The 14,905-nt window shown below is 34.2% G+C and overlaps 1 protein-coding gene across 2 annotated transcripts in view; it reads left to right on the forward strand.

Annotated features, from left to right (window-relative positions):
* Positions 1–14,369, forward strand: part of SHPRH (SNF2 histone linker PHD RING helicase) — an 82,175-nt gene extending 67,806 nt beyond the window's left edge. For both annotated transcript variants that reach the window (XM_076002889.1, XM_076002888.1), the window contains 5 exons: positions 4,194–4,286; positions 4,896–4,982; positions 5,774–5,952; positions 10,832–10,912; positions 12,409–14,369. In XM_076002889.1, the coding sequence (XP_075859004.1) occupies positions 4,194–4,286; positions 4,896–4,982; positions 5,774–5,952; positions 10,832–10,912; positions 12,409–12,505 (537 nt within the window). In that variant the 3' untranslated portion in view covers positions 12,506–14,369. The remainder of the gene's footprint in view (positions 1–4,193; positions 4,287–4,895; positions 4,983–5,773; positions 5,953–10,831; positions 10,913–12,408) is intronic.
* Positions 14,370–14,905: the final 536 nt, after the last annotated feature.

The raw sequence follows: 14,905 nt of genomic DNA on the forward strand, positions 1-14,905 counted from the left end.
TGCCACGGCACTCACTCTAGCCTGGACAACAAAGTGAGACTCTGTCTCAAAAAAAAAAATAAAAAAATAAAAAAAATAAACATCTGGGTAGAAAAACACTGATTATAATTCTGGCTGGTTTAAAGTAGGCATAAAATAATTTGGCAAATATAATCCACAAGTGATTATATTTAAATATATTCATCTAAATAGTCTTCTTTAAGATCTAACGTGTTTTATATAACATACATGAATATTAACTGATAAATTTAGAATGGAAGTATATGTTTTTGTTACAATATGTTGTGACTATAATTACACAAAAACCGCTAAATTTCTTTTCACTGGCCAAGTTAACACTTAAAATTCTGAACTATTAGTCACCTATTAAAGTTAGCCATAGCTTACAATAAATTGAACCACAATAGAGACTTCTAAGACATAGAGTATAAATTATCTTTATGAAATTGTCTTTATGAAAAACTTAATCCTTTGTAGAACATAACTCCATTAAAATATAGAGTGGACATTGTTGATAATGTAGGGACTTTGTTTTATTCACTATTGTATCCCAAGCATTTAGAACAATGCCTAGCATAGGCAGGCTCTCAGTATTTGGATGTATAGATGGATAGTAATTGAATAGCATTTATGTATAATATTCCCAAGAACCTTTGGATCCAAATAAAATTTTTAACATTTTTGCAATTGCTAACTTATCTGTTTGAAGTAAAATTATGCAATGTAAGGACAGGATAATATTTTTATGGCCTAGTACACTTGTAAGATTTCCCACTGCCTACGTAGAATTTCCATTGAGCTTTATTCAAGTAAAATGCAAATGCTCAAAGAACCCAGTACTTAACCCCAGGCATATGCTTGAAAAGTAGTCCTACTTAGTAGTACCAATCATATAAGCTTCATAACCATACTAAATTACGTCTGTCATTACCAGCATAGATTTTTAGCATGGTGAACAGGTGCAGACAGAAATAAAACAATGTTAACTGATCTTATTCAGCTGAACCTACTATGGACAACACAGGCACAGTGAAGGCATTACTTCTGTTTTAAAAAGAAAAGTCCAAAAGTAATGAAAAATAATACCAAAATAGGGAATGACTTCCCCTATACCAAACAATAATAGGAATACTTAATTTATTTGCAAATTATAAACCACTAAGGAAACCTGAAGAAAATCTATTACCTATCACTAAATATAATCCCAGTTCATATTACTGATTAGAAAACATGGTTTTCTTTATAGGGGAGGAGGGGAAAAAGATAAGTTTTATAAATTTGTCTTCTTTAAAGTGATTGTTTTTCAGATAAAATATTAAAAAATTCTAGTTATAAGACATTCTTACAGTATTTTTAAAAGATTACTAAATTAATTCAAATGATAATTGAAGGAGCAAACACCTCTTTCAGTCTTTACAAACTAGTTTCAATAGCAAGATCAAGGCCAAACAGGGCTATAGAAAACCTGCAGGTGAGCAAGGCCATTTCTGGGTCTGGAGCCAGGACCATGGTCAGTGAGTCTGTCACCTAGTCCCAGGTCTGCCCTATAAAAGCAAAGGTCATGAGTTCCACCACAGTTTAGCAGACTCCTGCCTGAATTCAAAAGCTTCCACAAAGACACTTTTGTGTATGGATGGCTGCAAAGTTGTTGCTATGAGAAGATACAAGCAAGGGACCTCCTATTCCACTTTCTTGCTGATATCATTCATCCTAATGTAGTTCTTGTCACTTTGGTGCACAGTAAGTTTTTGTTAAATAAAATGATTTGAATAATCAAAGGTGAACTTACATGAAATGTTGGAGGAGGGACTTGAGTGAAAATGGGGAAAAATGCAGAAGAAAGTCTGCCCTATCTGTTTATTGATTGGTTTACTCTTAGAACAACCATGGTTTTTTCAGTATTGTTTTTGTACTTCTGCTTTTTATTTGGAAATGAAGAACCACAACCAGGGGAGAAAGAAAAAAGTTTATGAATAAGGGCCTAATATGGTAGGAATCAGTGATCCTAAAGATTGGAAATAAAGGCCCATAAGGTTTGCTGACCTTATTAATCTTTCCTAAAGCTGCTGATAGGTGAAAAATAACAGTGTTGATAATCCTGAATGAAGTGGTACCACCATCCGGTTGTTGGCTTATTTTAATACCAGTTCCAATGATCTCATTACACAATACCTAACACAAAATCCCCTTTGGAGCCTGCTTTGTGTTAGGTCAAATCCCCTTTTTGTTCACAACTGCTCTTGTCAGAGTCTCTCTAGCTTTTGTAAGTGGGAAAGCTAGAGATTAATCGCAAGATTTGATTTGCCTGTTGTTGATCATTTTGGATGAATGAAAATATGTTGGGAGTTGTAAATCATATCCTGACTCCTCTTTATTTTTAGTTTATTCATTTATTTTACTTAGCATGTTTTCAATTGAAAAGCCTAAGTATAAATATTAATTTTTTTTGCATTAAATAGCTTGCATACTATTTACAAAGGACCATAATTAAGGTTGTAGGTGATGCAAAGGTAAATGCCATTTGATTCTTGTTTTCAAACAACATATTAACTGATGGAAGACAGAAATGTAGGATACTCAACATAATATCATGAAATTATATATTAAATAGAACCAAATCAGGACAACTAATTGAGGAAAATGCTATTCTTCAAATAAAATCACTTATATAAACTAACTTAAATGTCAAACACAAAAATAATAAAATAGTAAAGTCAAAGGATACATAATTAAATCGAGATATATATCATTCATCAAGCACTTGTGAGTTAATGTAACTATGTAATATATTAATATAGCATGCTTACTTACATTATTGCATTTAACAGAATTAAATGTGAACTATGGACAGAGATAGGAAAATATTTACAACCTAAGTTTAACATCTACAGTATATATAAAGAGGTCCTACAAATCAGTAAAAAAGGATATCCCAATTTTTTAAAATTAGCAAAGCATAGAATAGACATTTCACAGAGGAAAAACTCTAAATGACTAACAACTAATGTTCAAACTCACTCTCAGGGAATTGCAGACTAAATGTAAATTTGATTCCTCATATTACCTATCAGATTGTCAAAAAAATAATAATAAACTTTAGCAAGTGTGCAAAGTAATAAACACACATGATAGGTAAAAGTTGTGGCATTTTTAGAACAGTTTGGTGAGAAATCTACTAAAACCCAAATATCTAATAAGTTCTAACCAATTCTACTTCATGCCAATCCAACAAATATATTTGCACATGTACCTAAAGCTGTAAATACAAGCAGAGTCACTGCAATATTCCACCTTTGGAAATTAATAAACCAATTCTACTTCATACCCATCCAATAAATATATTTGCACATGTACCCAAAGCTGTAAATACAAGCAGAGTCACTGCAATATTCCACCTTTGGAAATTAATAAAATTATCATCCCTGTTTGACAGATGAGGAAACGAAGAGTTAGAAAGCTTAGAACCTATATAGCTAGTGAGTTGCAGAATTGGGTGTTGAATTTAGATTTTTCCCATGCCCTTAATTTCTATGTCATACCATCTCCCAAAGTAATACTCCAGGAGAAAACTTCTCATTGAGGGCTACAAAAATACTCTATTTTCCTCATTTTCTTATTTTTCCATTTTTTATCATTTTCTCGTTTTCATCCTCTCCTGATAGAAATGATTATGAAAGATGCAATAAAACATTCTTTTAAGTGTTTAGCCTTGTCCTGGGTAATGGCATTGCAAGAAAGTATTCTATTGGTTGGATCCTTCACTGTTAGCTTACATTGGAGTTTTGATTCATTGTAGCTTAACCTTTCTAATGCCAGAATATCTGAAGTAAGTGAAGAGTGTTTTAACATATAAATTCTGCTAGGCTAATGTAACAAAAATTTTTAACTATAAAACCTGGCTACCTAACTAAAAAAATCTTATCTTCAGAGTTGTATCATTTTATGACTTTCTGATGTGCTTTTATATTCAGATCTCTCTGGGTGTAAATTTCATAATTTCTAAGATTTGAGGCTAAAGAAAATCTCCAGCAAGCACAAAATTAAAAAGAGTAAACACATATGCACCTGATAATTTGTTTTGATGCGCATACAGTTTTGATAATAAAAAGTGTTTTACATTGCTTTTCCTTTCCATTGTTAACTGTATTTTATTTGGTAGTGATGTGGTTTTTTTTTTTCCTTTTTGTTAAAAGGGCAGCCATTCTACAAAAGTGGAAGCTGTGGTCAGAACTCTGATGAAAATACAGCTTAGAGATCCAGGGGCGAAAGCTCTCGTTTTCTCAACGGTAAAATCAACATTTTGATCCTCAGTATTAACTTGGACTGACTTCCTGTCTCTAATCAGCTTATATCTAAGAATGTATTTTTAATATTTACCATAATATAATTAAGATTTAGAATTACTATTATATTATGATTTTAATATTTTATTTAATAATAAATTTAATAATTTAATGTTTTAAAAATTAAAATCACTAACCCTGAAAGCCTCATCTCAAAACTGAATATGGTGTTTAAGAAAAAGAAAATTAATTTACTAAATAAAAGGTTAAATAAAAATTTTTAGTTTTCATTTTTGGAAGATAAGTAACCACATCCAATACACATTGCATTATTTCTTTTCTAATATTGGTTTATTTTAATTCAATTTTCAAAAATATTAATGTTTTTTACCCTATTTTTGACCCAGCATTTGATGCAAAAAATAAAAATATATACCACTACTGTTTAAAGATAGAACTAAATAATATTGATAGTACTGCATTTAAGGGTTTTGTTTTTGTTTTTATTTAATTAACCTTATAAAATTTAATTTGATTTGGTCCCTTTTCAATTCCTCTTTAGATAAAAGCTATGTGCAAATATTGGTTTTCTTATTGTTTTATGTGTTCTAGTGGCAAGATGTATTAGACATTATTTCAAAAGCTCTCACTGACAACAACATGGAATTTGCACAGATCAGTCGTGTTAAGACATTTCAGGTATGTCAAGATTTTACTCCTGTTTTTTTGTAGTAGAGTCAGTTGCAAAATGAAACTGCTATTAAGTAGCTTACTTACATTTCTTGTCTTGTGTCATATAAGCCACATAAACAGGGTTTGATATCTTGATGAGTTATAAAATTAACATTTAAAAGCAAAGTAGAGAAACCATAGGTGTTTTGGTCTATTCAGTTATAGCCATAACAAGACCATCTTTTTTTTTTTATAGATCTTCTGACTTGGGGTCTTTTTGTTTTAATATAGGAAAAGGTTGACTATGATATACCTTTTGAATGAATAGGGGCCTGGTGCCCCAGGGAATAGGTTCTAAAGACATTGTGTCAGGCAAAATTGCATATGGTCAAAATTGTCCTTACATCACTCTGAGCACAGTGACAGGTACACACCCTAACACACACACAAAGACCAAATGAAAATTTAGCAGATTCATGTCTCTTATCTCACATGAACTCTAGCACATCTTTTTCTTTCTCTCTGTCCTCTAAGCTTATATAGTTTAAATTGCATATACTGCATGTATCTATCTTGTGATGTCATTGCACTATATATTATAAAGAATAAGAGAGCTTATGTGATACTTTTCCTCATAATTAAAGTCAAGCAACAAGTTTACATTGTCTAAAATTGGTAATTTTGCATTTAATTTTCTTTAGTAGTTACATTTCACAAAGACCTAATGGATACCATTAGACCGCTTTTTAGTGGGCTATAACATACTGCTCTTATTTTAACTGATCCAGCTAAAATTAAAATGTACCTTTCTTTTTTAGGAGAACCTTTCAGCATTTAAACGTGATCCCCAAATCAATATTTTGCTGCTGCCCCTGCACACAGGTTCTAATGGATTAACTATCATTGAAGCAACTCATGTTCTCTTGGTGGAGCCCATATTGAACCCTGCCCATGAGCTTCAGGCCATAGGGAGGGTGCACCGAATTGGACAGACAAAGTAAGGACTAAAATTAGCATCAGTCACAATTGCTTCAGTTTTCTAAGAAACCAAGTCAGCACCTAAACTCTTCATTTATGTTCATCATAGCCTATTTGTTTTTAATTACTGCCTTATTTATTAAATTTTTAAGCATTATTATATGACCAAAAGGCATGAGATTTCCAACCCTTCCTCCTCCAAGCAGCAGACCTCCAAATTTTCCCAAATTTTTGTCTTCTTTCCCACAAAAACCTGATTAATTCATCAAAAAGGCTTGTTAGAAATATTTAAGACAGCTGCAAAGTTGAAGGCATCCATCATGACTTTGAGAAGAATGGATTTTTGATTGTCTGAAATAGGCCTGTGTTTAAAAGAAGACATACCTCATACATGACTGAAAATGGCTCGTTTTTAAATTCTTTCCCTTAGGAAAAGACATCCCTCAGGTCAGCTCTAAGAAAGAACTAGATTTTATTTAAGGCCCAAAGCAAACCTAATAGTGAAAATAATGTGGTATGTATTACCTTTATTCAAATATCAGAATGGATGATTATCTTTTTAAGGCTCCTAGATGTATTACCTCCTGGATGTTAGATGCCTTGAATGTTTTTTTAAAAAGACACACATCCACACTAAACTCTCATTAAATCAATATTTATATGTTGAGTACCCACTGTATGTCAGGTATTTATGCTAAATATTGACGATTCAAAGTGAATAAGATAATCTTTTCCCCCAAGGAGGTCACTGTGTAGTACAGGAAACAGATGATTTAAAGTATTACAGTAGAATGTGTAAAAGTTTAATAATAGAAGTACTGGGCTAACAATAAAGGCAGTGATCATTGTGTCTTAGAGAGTCAAGGAAGACTTTATTATGTGAGTCTTGAAGGAATAATTATTTCAAAGTTGGGCTAGAAAAGGTTATTCATACAGCCAAAGAGAGTTGTATATACAAAAGCACAGTAGTGGTAAACAACATATTTCTAGGGTCTGTAAGGAGTTTGGAATTGCTGGAGTATCAATATGAGAAAGGAGTAGCAGGAGATGAGGTCTTTCATGTCATACTCAGAAACATGGCCTGCTCTGTAAGAAGTTCCTGGTAGAGCAAATAAAGAGTTTTAATTTTAAGCAAGGAATAGATACGTTAAACAAACCCTTAACATAATAGGGCAAAATAGCATAACTGAAATAAATGCTGGCTCATTCTAAAGTACCACCAAGCGTCTTTTAAAATGTAGTTACATCTTATTTGTTTTTTGTTGGTTTTGTTCTGTGTTTTTAAACATTAGTTTCTTGTCCTATCAGTGTTTTTCTAAAGCATAGACTGGACTCATCTCAGGTTTAAAGCAACAAGTAAAAGGCTGTTCAAAACTACCCAACAATCTTAATATACTTCCCTAGTAATCGATTTTTCTACTCTCCGAAGAGACTATCTTAAGTGTTCTCTATCTGCCTTCTCCGTATTGATGAAATATTTCCTCATACAGGGAATATTGCCTCATGATAAATATTGTCTCATACGGGGAAACGAATACAGTCAGATTAGAAGCACCTCATCTTTCCATCATCAACTTAAACACTCTGCCTGTATCAGTACCCACATACTTCATTCATTAGGTCTTTATCAAGTATTCTCTCTGTGTCAGGCACTGTTCTAGATACTGGAGATCCTCATGGAGCTTAATTCTAGTTGTAAGGGGGCATCCCTTGTAAGGTAGGGAGACAGATGGTAAACAGCAAACATAGTAAGTAAAATATAGACTATGTTAGGAGATGGAAAAGTAGAGCAGGTGGAGGAAGATTGTGAGAGCCGGTGGCTGGGCAGAAAGACATGGACGGCCTTATTGAGCAGGTAACATCTGAGCAGAGACTTGAAAGAGGTAGGGAAGTTAGTCATGCAGATATCTTGGGAAGGAGTGTTCAAGTAGACAGTATATTTGGTGCAAAGGCCCCAAGTCAGGGGTATGGTATGTTTGGGCAGTAGCAAGGAGTACGGGTTACTAGAGTAGAGTGAGCCAAGAGGAAAGAAGCAGGAGATGAAGTGGGAGGGTTTGGTGGAAAGGGGATTACATTGGGCCCAGGAGGCCACTGTAAGGATGTTGCATTTACTCTCTGGGAGACAGAGACATTGGAAGGCTTTGAGGAGAGGCGTGGCATGATCTTACTTAAGTTTTGAAAGAATCATTGAGTGCTGTGTTGGGGTGGGAGTGGGTGAAGGGGACCAAAGGAGAGTAGAAACAGAGAGCCGTGGAGGCCATTGCAATTGTCCTGGTGAGACCTGACCATGATGGCAGCAGTGTACATGGCTTGTCAACAGTCACACAGCTAGTAAAAGTGGTGGCAAGTTTCAGACATAGCCATTCTGCCACCACAGTCCATGCTTTAACCACAACACACTGCTGCTTCTGTGTAGCTGGAAGGACTAGTATTTGAAGAGTTGCTGCAGAGAAAGGAAGAGAATGAAATCAAGAAAGGATTTTTTTTTTCCTTTCACATGGGAGAATTAAGAAAATGATATGATTCATTAGAGACAGAAAAAACTAGTGAGGCTAGAGTGGGAGGAGAATGCTGGGACAGTGTTCTTGAATAGGCGAAAGGATATGGGATCTATTAATAAGACTGAAGCAGAGGGATTGTTTTAGGTAGGAGCATAGCTATGTCATCTATAGTAATAGGCAGGAAGGTACTGTATATTCCTTCCCTTTTATTACAGCAGCAGAAGTATCCCTTTTCTTTCAAAAGCCAGCCATTCCATTTGCCCTGGATGCCATCCCTTCTCATGCTCTCAGTGACTCCTTTTGTACGGGTTGAATATCCCTTAACTGAAATGCTTGGAACTAAAAGTCCCAAGTCAGATTTTGGCTTTTTTCAGATTTTTGAATATTTGTAATACATAATGAGATATCTTGGGGATGAGACCCAAGTCTAAACATGAAATTCACTTTTAATGAAATTTTTCATAAAATTCATTCATTCATGTTTCATATATATCATATACATATAACTGAAGATAACTTTATTAAATAATTTTAATAATTTTGTGCATGAAACAAAGTTTTGACTACAACCCATCACATGAGGTCAGGTATGGAATTTTCCACATGTGGCATCATATTGGTACTCAAAAGTTTCAGAGTTTGGAGCATTTCAGATTTTGGGTTTTTGGATTTCAGATGCTCAACCTGTAATACATCACCACATAGATGTGTTTTAATATTGTCCATCTTTAAAAATAAAAAACAAGCCGGGCGCGGTGGCTCACGCCTGTAATCCTAGCTCTCTGGGAGGCCGAGGCGGGCGGATTGCTCGAGGTCAGGAGTTCGAAACCAGCCTGAGCAAGAGCGAGACCCCGTCTCTACTATAAATAGAAAGAAATTAATTGGCCAACTGATATATATATAAAAAATTAGCCGGGCATGGTGGCGCATGCCTGTAGTCCCAGCTACTCGGGAGGCTGAGGCAGAAGGATCGCTCGAGCCCAGGAGTTTGAGGTTGCTGTGAGCTAGGCTGACGTCACGGCACTCACACTAGCCTGGGCAACAAAGCGAGACTCTGTCTCAAAAAAAAAAAAAATAAAATAAAATAAAAATAAAAAACAAACACTTCCCTACATTCTACCTCCACGTACTTATCTCCCATTCGCTCTCATCCTTTCTGATTGTCTTTTTTTTCCTCCCTACCATATGACTGAAATGAGGCTTATAACATTATTAATGACCTGCTTCTTGCCAGTGGTCTGAGAGTTGTTTTTCTCCATCTATCTGCACTCCCTAGGTGAGTTCATCCGATATCAGGGCTTTAACTAGCATTCGTACATGGATGACTCTGAAATGTTTATCCCTTGGGCCCAGACATTCCCTTATAGCTTTTGTCCCAGGTTCATATCCAGTTCTGTCTTTATACATATATCTGTGGACTCTGTGCCCCCCTTAGATACCTGTCTAATGGGTGTCTAATAGGTTTACGTGGACAAAACAAAACTGTATTCCTATTGCACTCCCATGCCCCAAGCCTTCCCTATTTTACAGTGTGGCACTGTCACCTATAGTTGCTCAGATCAGAAGTCTAGGGCTTTTCCATATTTCTCGTTTGACATCTCACATCCAAATCATCATTTAAGTCTTGTCAGCTCTACTACCAAAAGATATTCCAAATCTACTCAACTACTTATAGTCTCCACTGATACGACTATAGTACAATTCACTTCTCTTACCTGGATGACTACAGAACCTGGCTTCTCTGTATAGTCTGGCTCCACTCTTGCCATCAGACACTATATCCTCCTTACAGCAACCAAAGAGATTTCTAAAGTGTAATCAAGTATAAGTCAAATCATGCATAAAACTATGAGGGTTTCCCATTATAACCACAATGAAATCCAAATTCCTGGTCATGTCCTACAAGACCCTACGTGATCTGGCCCCTTCATGATCTCTAAACTTCATTTCCACCGCGCTCTCTCATTTACAGTATGCTTCTACCATGCTAGCCTTCTTTTGACCCCTTGAATATTTTAATCTTGTTCCAAGTGTGTTCTTTGCCCAGGGACTATGCACACATGTGCTGTTCTTTCTTTTGGTGTCCTGCACCTCCTCCTACTGACCTCATTCCCATCACTCTGTTTCAACTCCTTTGTAAGCCTCCTCATGACATTGTACCTGAAATTATCTTATTTCTTTCTCTGTTTGTTTTCTGTCTCCCTGCATTAGAATGTTAGTTTGTGAAGATTAAATGGTTTGTTTTATTCGCTGCTGAATCTCCCAAAACACCTTGATTAGTACCTGCCAAAAGTGGGCACCAACTGACTGATGAATAGAAAGTATAAAATGTGAAGTCAGTTTGTACTAATTAGTTTTAAGATGTTTTTAAGCTTAAAATTGTTGTGTGCCTTCTAGACCTACTATTGTACACAGATTCTTAATTAAAGCAACAATAGAAGAAAGAATGCAAGCAATGCTGAAAACTGCTGAGAAAAGGTAAGTAACAATTTGCTACCACTAGATGGGGGGAAATTTCCCCCTTTTTTTTTTCTTTTTAAGCAACTCATGACATGTAAAGTTTTCCTGTTAATTTGAATTTGTGTATGTGTTTGGAACTTATTCACTTAGATGACAACAGAAGATATAAATACAAATACTTTTTAAAAGCAAAGTGTGACATTTTGCCTATTCAGTGTTTCCCCGTTAATGTCCTAGATGTTCTATGGTTGAATTAATTTATTAATAGGTTATAATATGTAAAAATATTTAGACTACCTTACATTTTTTTTGCCACATTGGATCACTTTATAAATGAAATAAATCTTTATGCCTGACTTATAAGCCTTAGCCTGCTATGTGTAAACTAAACTTGTATTGCTGCTTTATCCATCACACTAACTAGTCAGATGCAAATAGAAATAACTTTAAAACATGGCTGGTAATTGTGGTGTCAATTCCAAAGGCAGAGAGGCCAAAACAGTCTTAATTGTAAAAATTTGACCTTTAGAATCATAAAACTTTCTAACGTTTATGCCATAATTTTTCTTTAAAGTCATTTTGAAAACAAACCAATGCCTTTTACATCCTTGGGAGATAGGTAAGATTGGAAGATACCCGCGGAAGAGATTATTACCTTAGAAGGGACTGTTTCCACAGAGGTACTTTGCATAGCAAAAAAGCAATTTGAAACCAGAAATTTTCTTCTACTGGGTGGCTTATGGGAAGGAAAGAGGCTACCACAAGAGCTTTTTACTTAAAAATCAAGGCTTTTTATTCTTGTTTCCATGTGTAACAGACTTCAGTGATTTTTAATTTAAGCTGCTTTAATAAAATAGCAATTAAAAGGGCCATTGAAATTCTCTTGAAACAAGTTAACATTAGGCCGGGCATGGTGGCTCATGCTTATAATCCTAGCACTTTGGGAGACTAAAGCAGGAGGGTGGCTTGAGGACAGGAGTTCAAGATAAGCCTGGGCAACATAGTGAGACCCAATCTCTAAAAATAATTAAAAATAAGCCAGGCATGGAGGTGCATGCTATAGTCCTAGCTACTCAGTAGACTAAGACAGGAGGATCACTTGAGCGTAGGAGTTTGAGGTTGCAGTGAGCTATGATCACACCGCTATACTCTAGCCCAGGTGTCAAAGCAAGACCCTGTCTCAAAAAAACAAAAACAAAAGAATTTAGGTGGTAAGAAGGTACATTGTAAGGTAGGTAAAAGCCTTAATAGCAGTTATTGGGGGCTTTATTCTTTGTTTTACTAATTGAGCAGAAAAAAAATTTTTATGACAAGGCCTGAAAATAATATACAGAAATCTTCACTAATTTTGACATGATTTTATAATCTTATCACCTGTTTTCTTCTGTGATTTTCTTATGGCCCAATTACAAAAACTTAAGAACAATTACGTATGTAGTTTTATTTTATTACAAATATAATCACTGATTTTGGAGGGTTTCTTTCTGACTGTGCTCGCTTGGAAAACCCTGCAGTCACACGAACTCATCAGTGAAGCATTCAGAGGCCTCCGTCTTGACCGTGGCTGATCTGGCAGACCTGTTTACCAAAGAAACTGAAGAGCTTGAATGAATTACACTTGACTCAGTCCACAGACTTCAATGTATTAATAAACTTTCGTAGCTGTAGAGCAAAGTTATAAGTTTAAAACTCTAGTAGATGTCAGTAAACACTGTTACTAGTTGAATGAATTTGTTTCTTTTTTTGATTATACAATGGCCTAGTACTTATTGAATCGTCTTCAGTATACTGTTTTCAGAAGATCTATAAAGATTTTTAATTTTACACTCCTAATAAAACATTTATTTTTGTCCCAAAGAATATGTATATCTGATGAGGCAAGACAATTAAGAGAAGTAATGGGTACTTTCTTTTTAAAAAGATCAGTTGGAAAAAGAGTTGGAGTAAGAGAGAAAGTGAGCTAGTCTAGTTTTATATGACCTGACATATTCAACCAACATAGATCTCATTTTTGGAAGGGCCGTTAGTGTCTGCAGCACATGATTCACCAATATCTTGTTAGTAGTGTTTTAAGTAGGTGGTGAATTACATTAACTCTTAGTTATTTGAGTAGGTTTAGACTCCATGCATACTAATTTAATAGTATAAGTTAATGTTAGATAATTGTTATTTCTTTTTTCTGTATCTTGCTACTAAAAATCAAAACATTGAAAAGTTTTCATATTTCTATTATGTGTTAAGTAGTGTCAGTGTAACCAGTTAATTCCAAATAGAATTTTTAAGTGTACTAATGTTTACTTTAAAATTATCTGCTTTCTCTACTCTTAATTTTTCTTATTGTTAAGTTTTTATACATTTTTAAGATTGATGTATCTGTAAATATGGCAATTTTTATGATTTTAAGTCTTATCATTATAACATGGAAAATATGGTAAGGTTTTTTTTTTAATCATCATTATACTGATGTTTTGAATTCTCTTTCTTTCTTGTGTTCTTGTGTAACTAGACTTTTTAGCCACGAATATCTAAATTTGAAGTTTGTTATTTAAATCCAGTTCTTCCCTTAAGGACTAGCATTTGATCTTTTGAACAAGAGAATGCTGTGTTCATATAAGCAGATAGTTGCAAGGTGATAATAACTGAGTGTTTCTTCTTCTGTGAAGAATCAATGGACTTTGAAATCGCTGAATAAGGAGTAGCTCGTTGTATCCTAGCCATTTGTTGTAATACAAATGTTCTTGTTTTGTTTTCTTTTCCTTGAGCCTTCAGAGTTTTAACTGATCCTCAGGACTCATTCATTAGCTCCTACTTAGCTACCCAAAAAACTAATAGAAATATCCCATGAATTACATTTGTCCAACAGGCTTTGGTGCTTAGTTAAGGTGCATCTTCTTACTCTAGGTTTTTCGGGTGATATAATTCAGCTGAAGAGAACACACATTTTTTGGTGCTTATTCTTCAGTTGAAGGGAGATATGCATTGATTCTTTTATATGAAATTAAATTGAACTACTACTAATATTTTTGTAGCTCTTTGCATATTATAAAGAGCTTTCCTGTACATTTACGTATTTAATTTGCCTAACAGTCCTGTGAAGTTGATATAATTAATATCATTCCTGTTTTAAAGGTAGAGAACTGAGGTTCAGAAATATTAAGAAACTTCCCTATGGCATGTAGCAAGTAAACAGTGGAGCCCAGGTTCCCTGACTCCAAATCTCATGTTCTTTTACTAAGTAAACGTCATGCTAAGGTTCAGAAGGCCCATGGTTATAATTTAATAATGAGACTATTTCAGTATTTCTTTCAGTTTGTTTCCTAGTATTACTTTCTGAGTTGTGTTTTAGAGAAAACAATTTGATATGCTTCAATTTTGTAAAAATAAAAGGACATATATATAAATATACTTATCTGTATTAGAGAAAAACTGCTCTTATTTATTTCTGTAAGATATTAATTAAATATTTTAGTGGAAATTGAAATTGTGGGATTATTTAATTTCTAAGCCATGGAACAAACATACAGGGTGTTTTGTCTCTCAACAAAAGTTGTCAAAATTGCTAATACTACAGAATTCCATATTTTAAATACATTTGTTATTTCTTCAAAACAATTGTGACAGTTCTTTCAGTTGTTCACAACAAATGCAGATCTAATCTCTCACATCTTGCCTGCAAACAAAGGATTTTTAAGTTTTATTCTTCCATCATTTTATATTCTCTGAAATATCACTGTACTCATAAGTAGTCTTAAATGAGTGCTATACTAATGAACTAGTGAAAAAAATGAGATAGTTTCAATTCTTAGAATAGCTCTAATCCTTAGAAATTAAATGTGTTTGAATCGGAGAATTATTCTCTGTTATATGACTCCAGATATACTGACTAAAACTGGAAAGATTTATTTATATACAGTATAAACTACATATACCTAATTCCATAGCCTTTTGCTTCAAACCCAGATAGCTGTACTATGTTCATTGAAGTTTCAACTTTTCTATTTATGACCTCAG

The sequence above is a fragment of the Microcebus murinus genome, chromosome 5, assembly GCF_040939455.1.
Source record: "Microcebus murinus isolate Inina chromosome 5, M.murinus_Inina_mat1.0, whole genome shotgun sequence".
Classification (NCBI taxonomy): Eukaryota; Metazoa; Chordata; class Mammalia; order Primates; family Cheirogaleidae; genus Microcebus; species Microcebus murinus.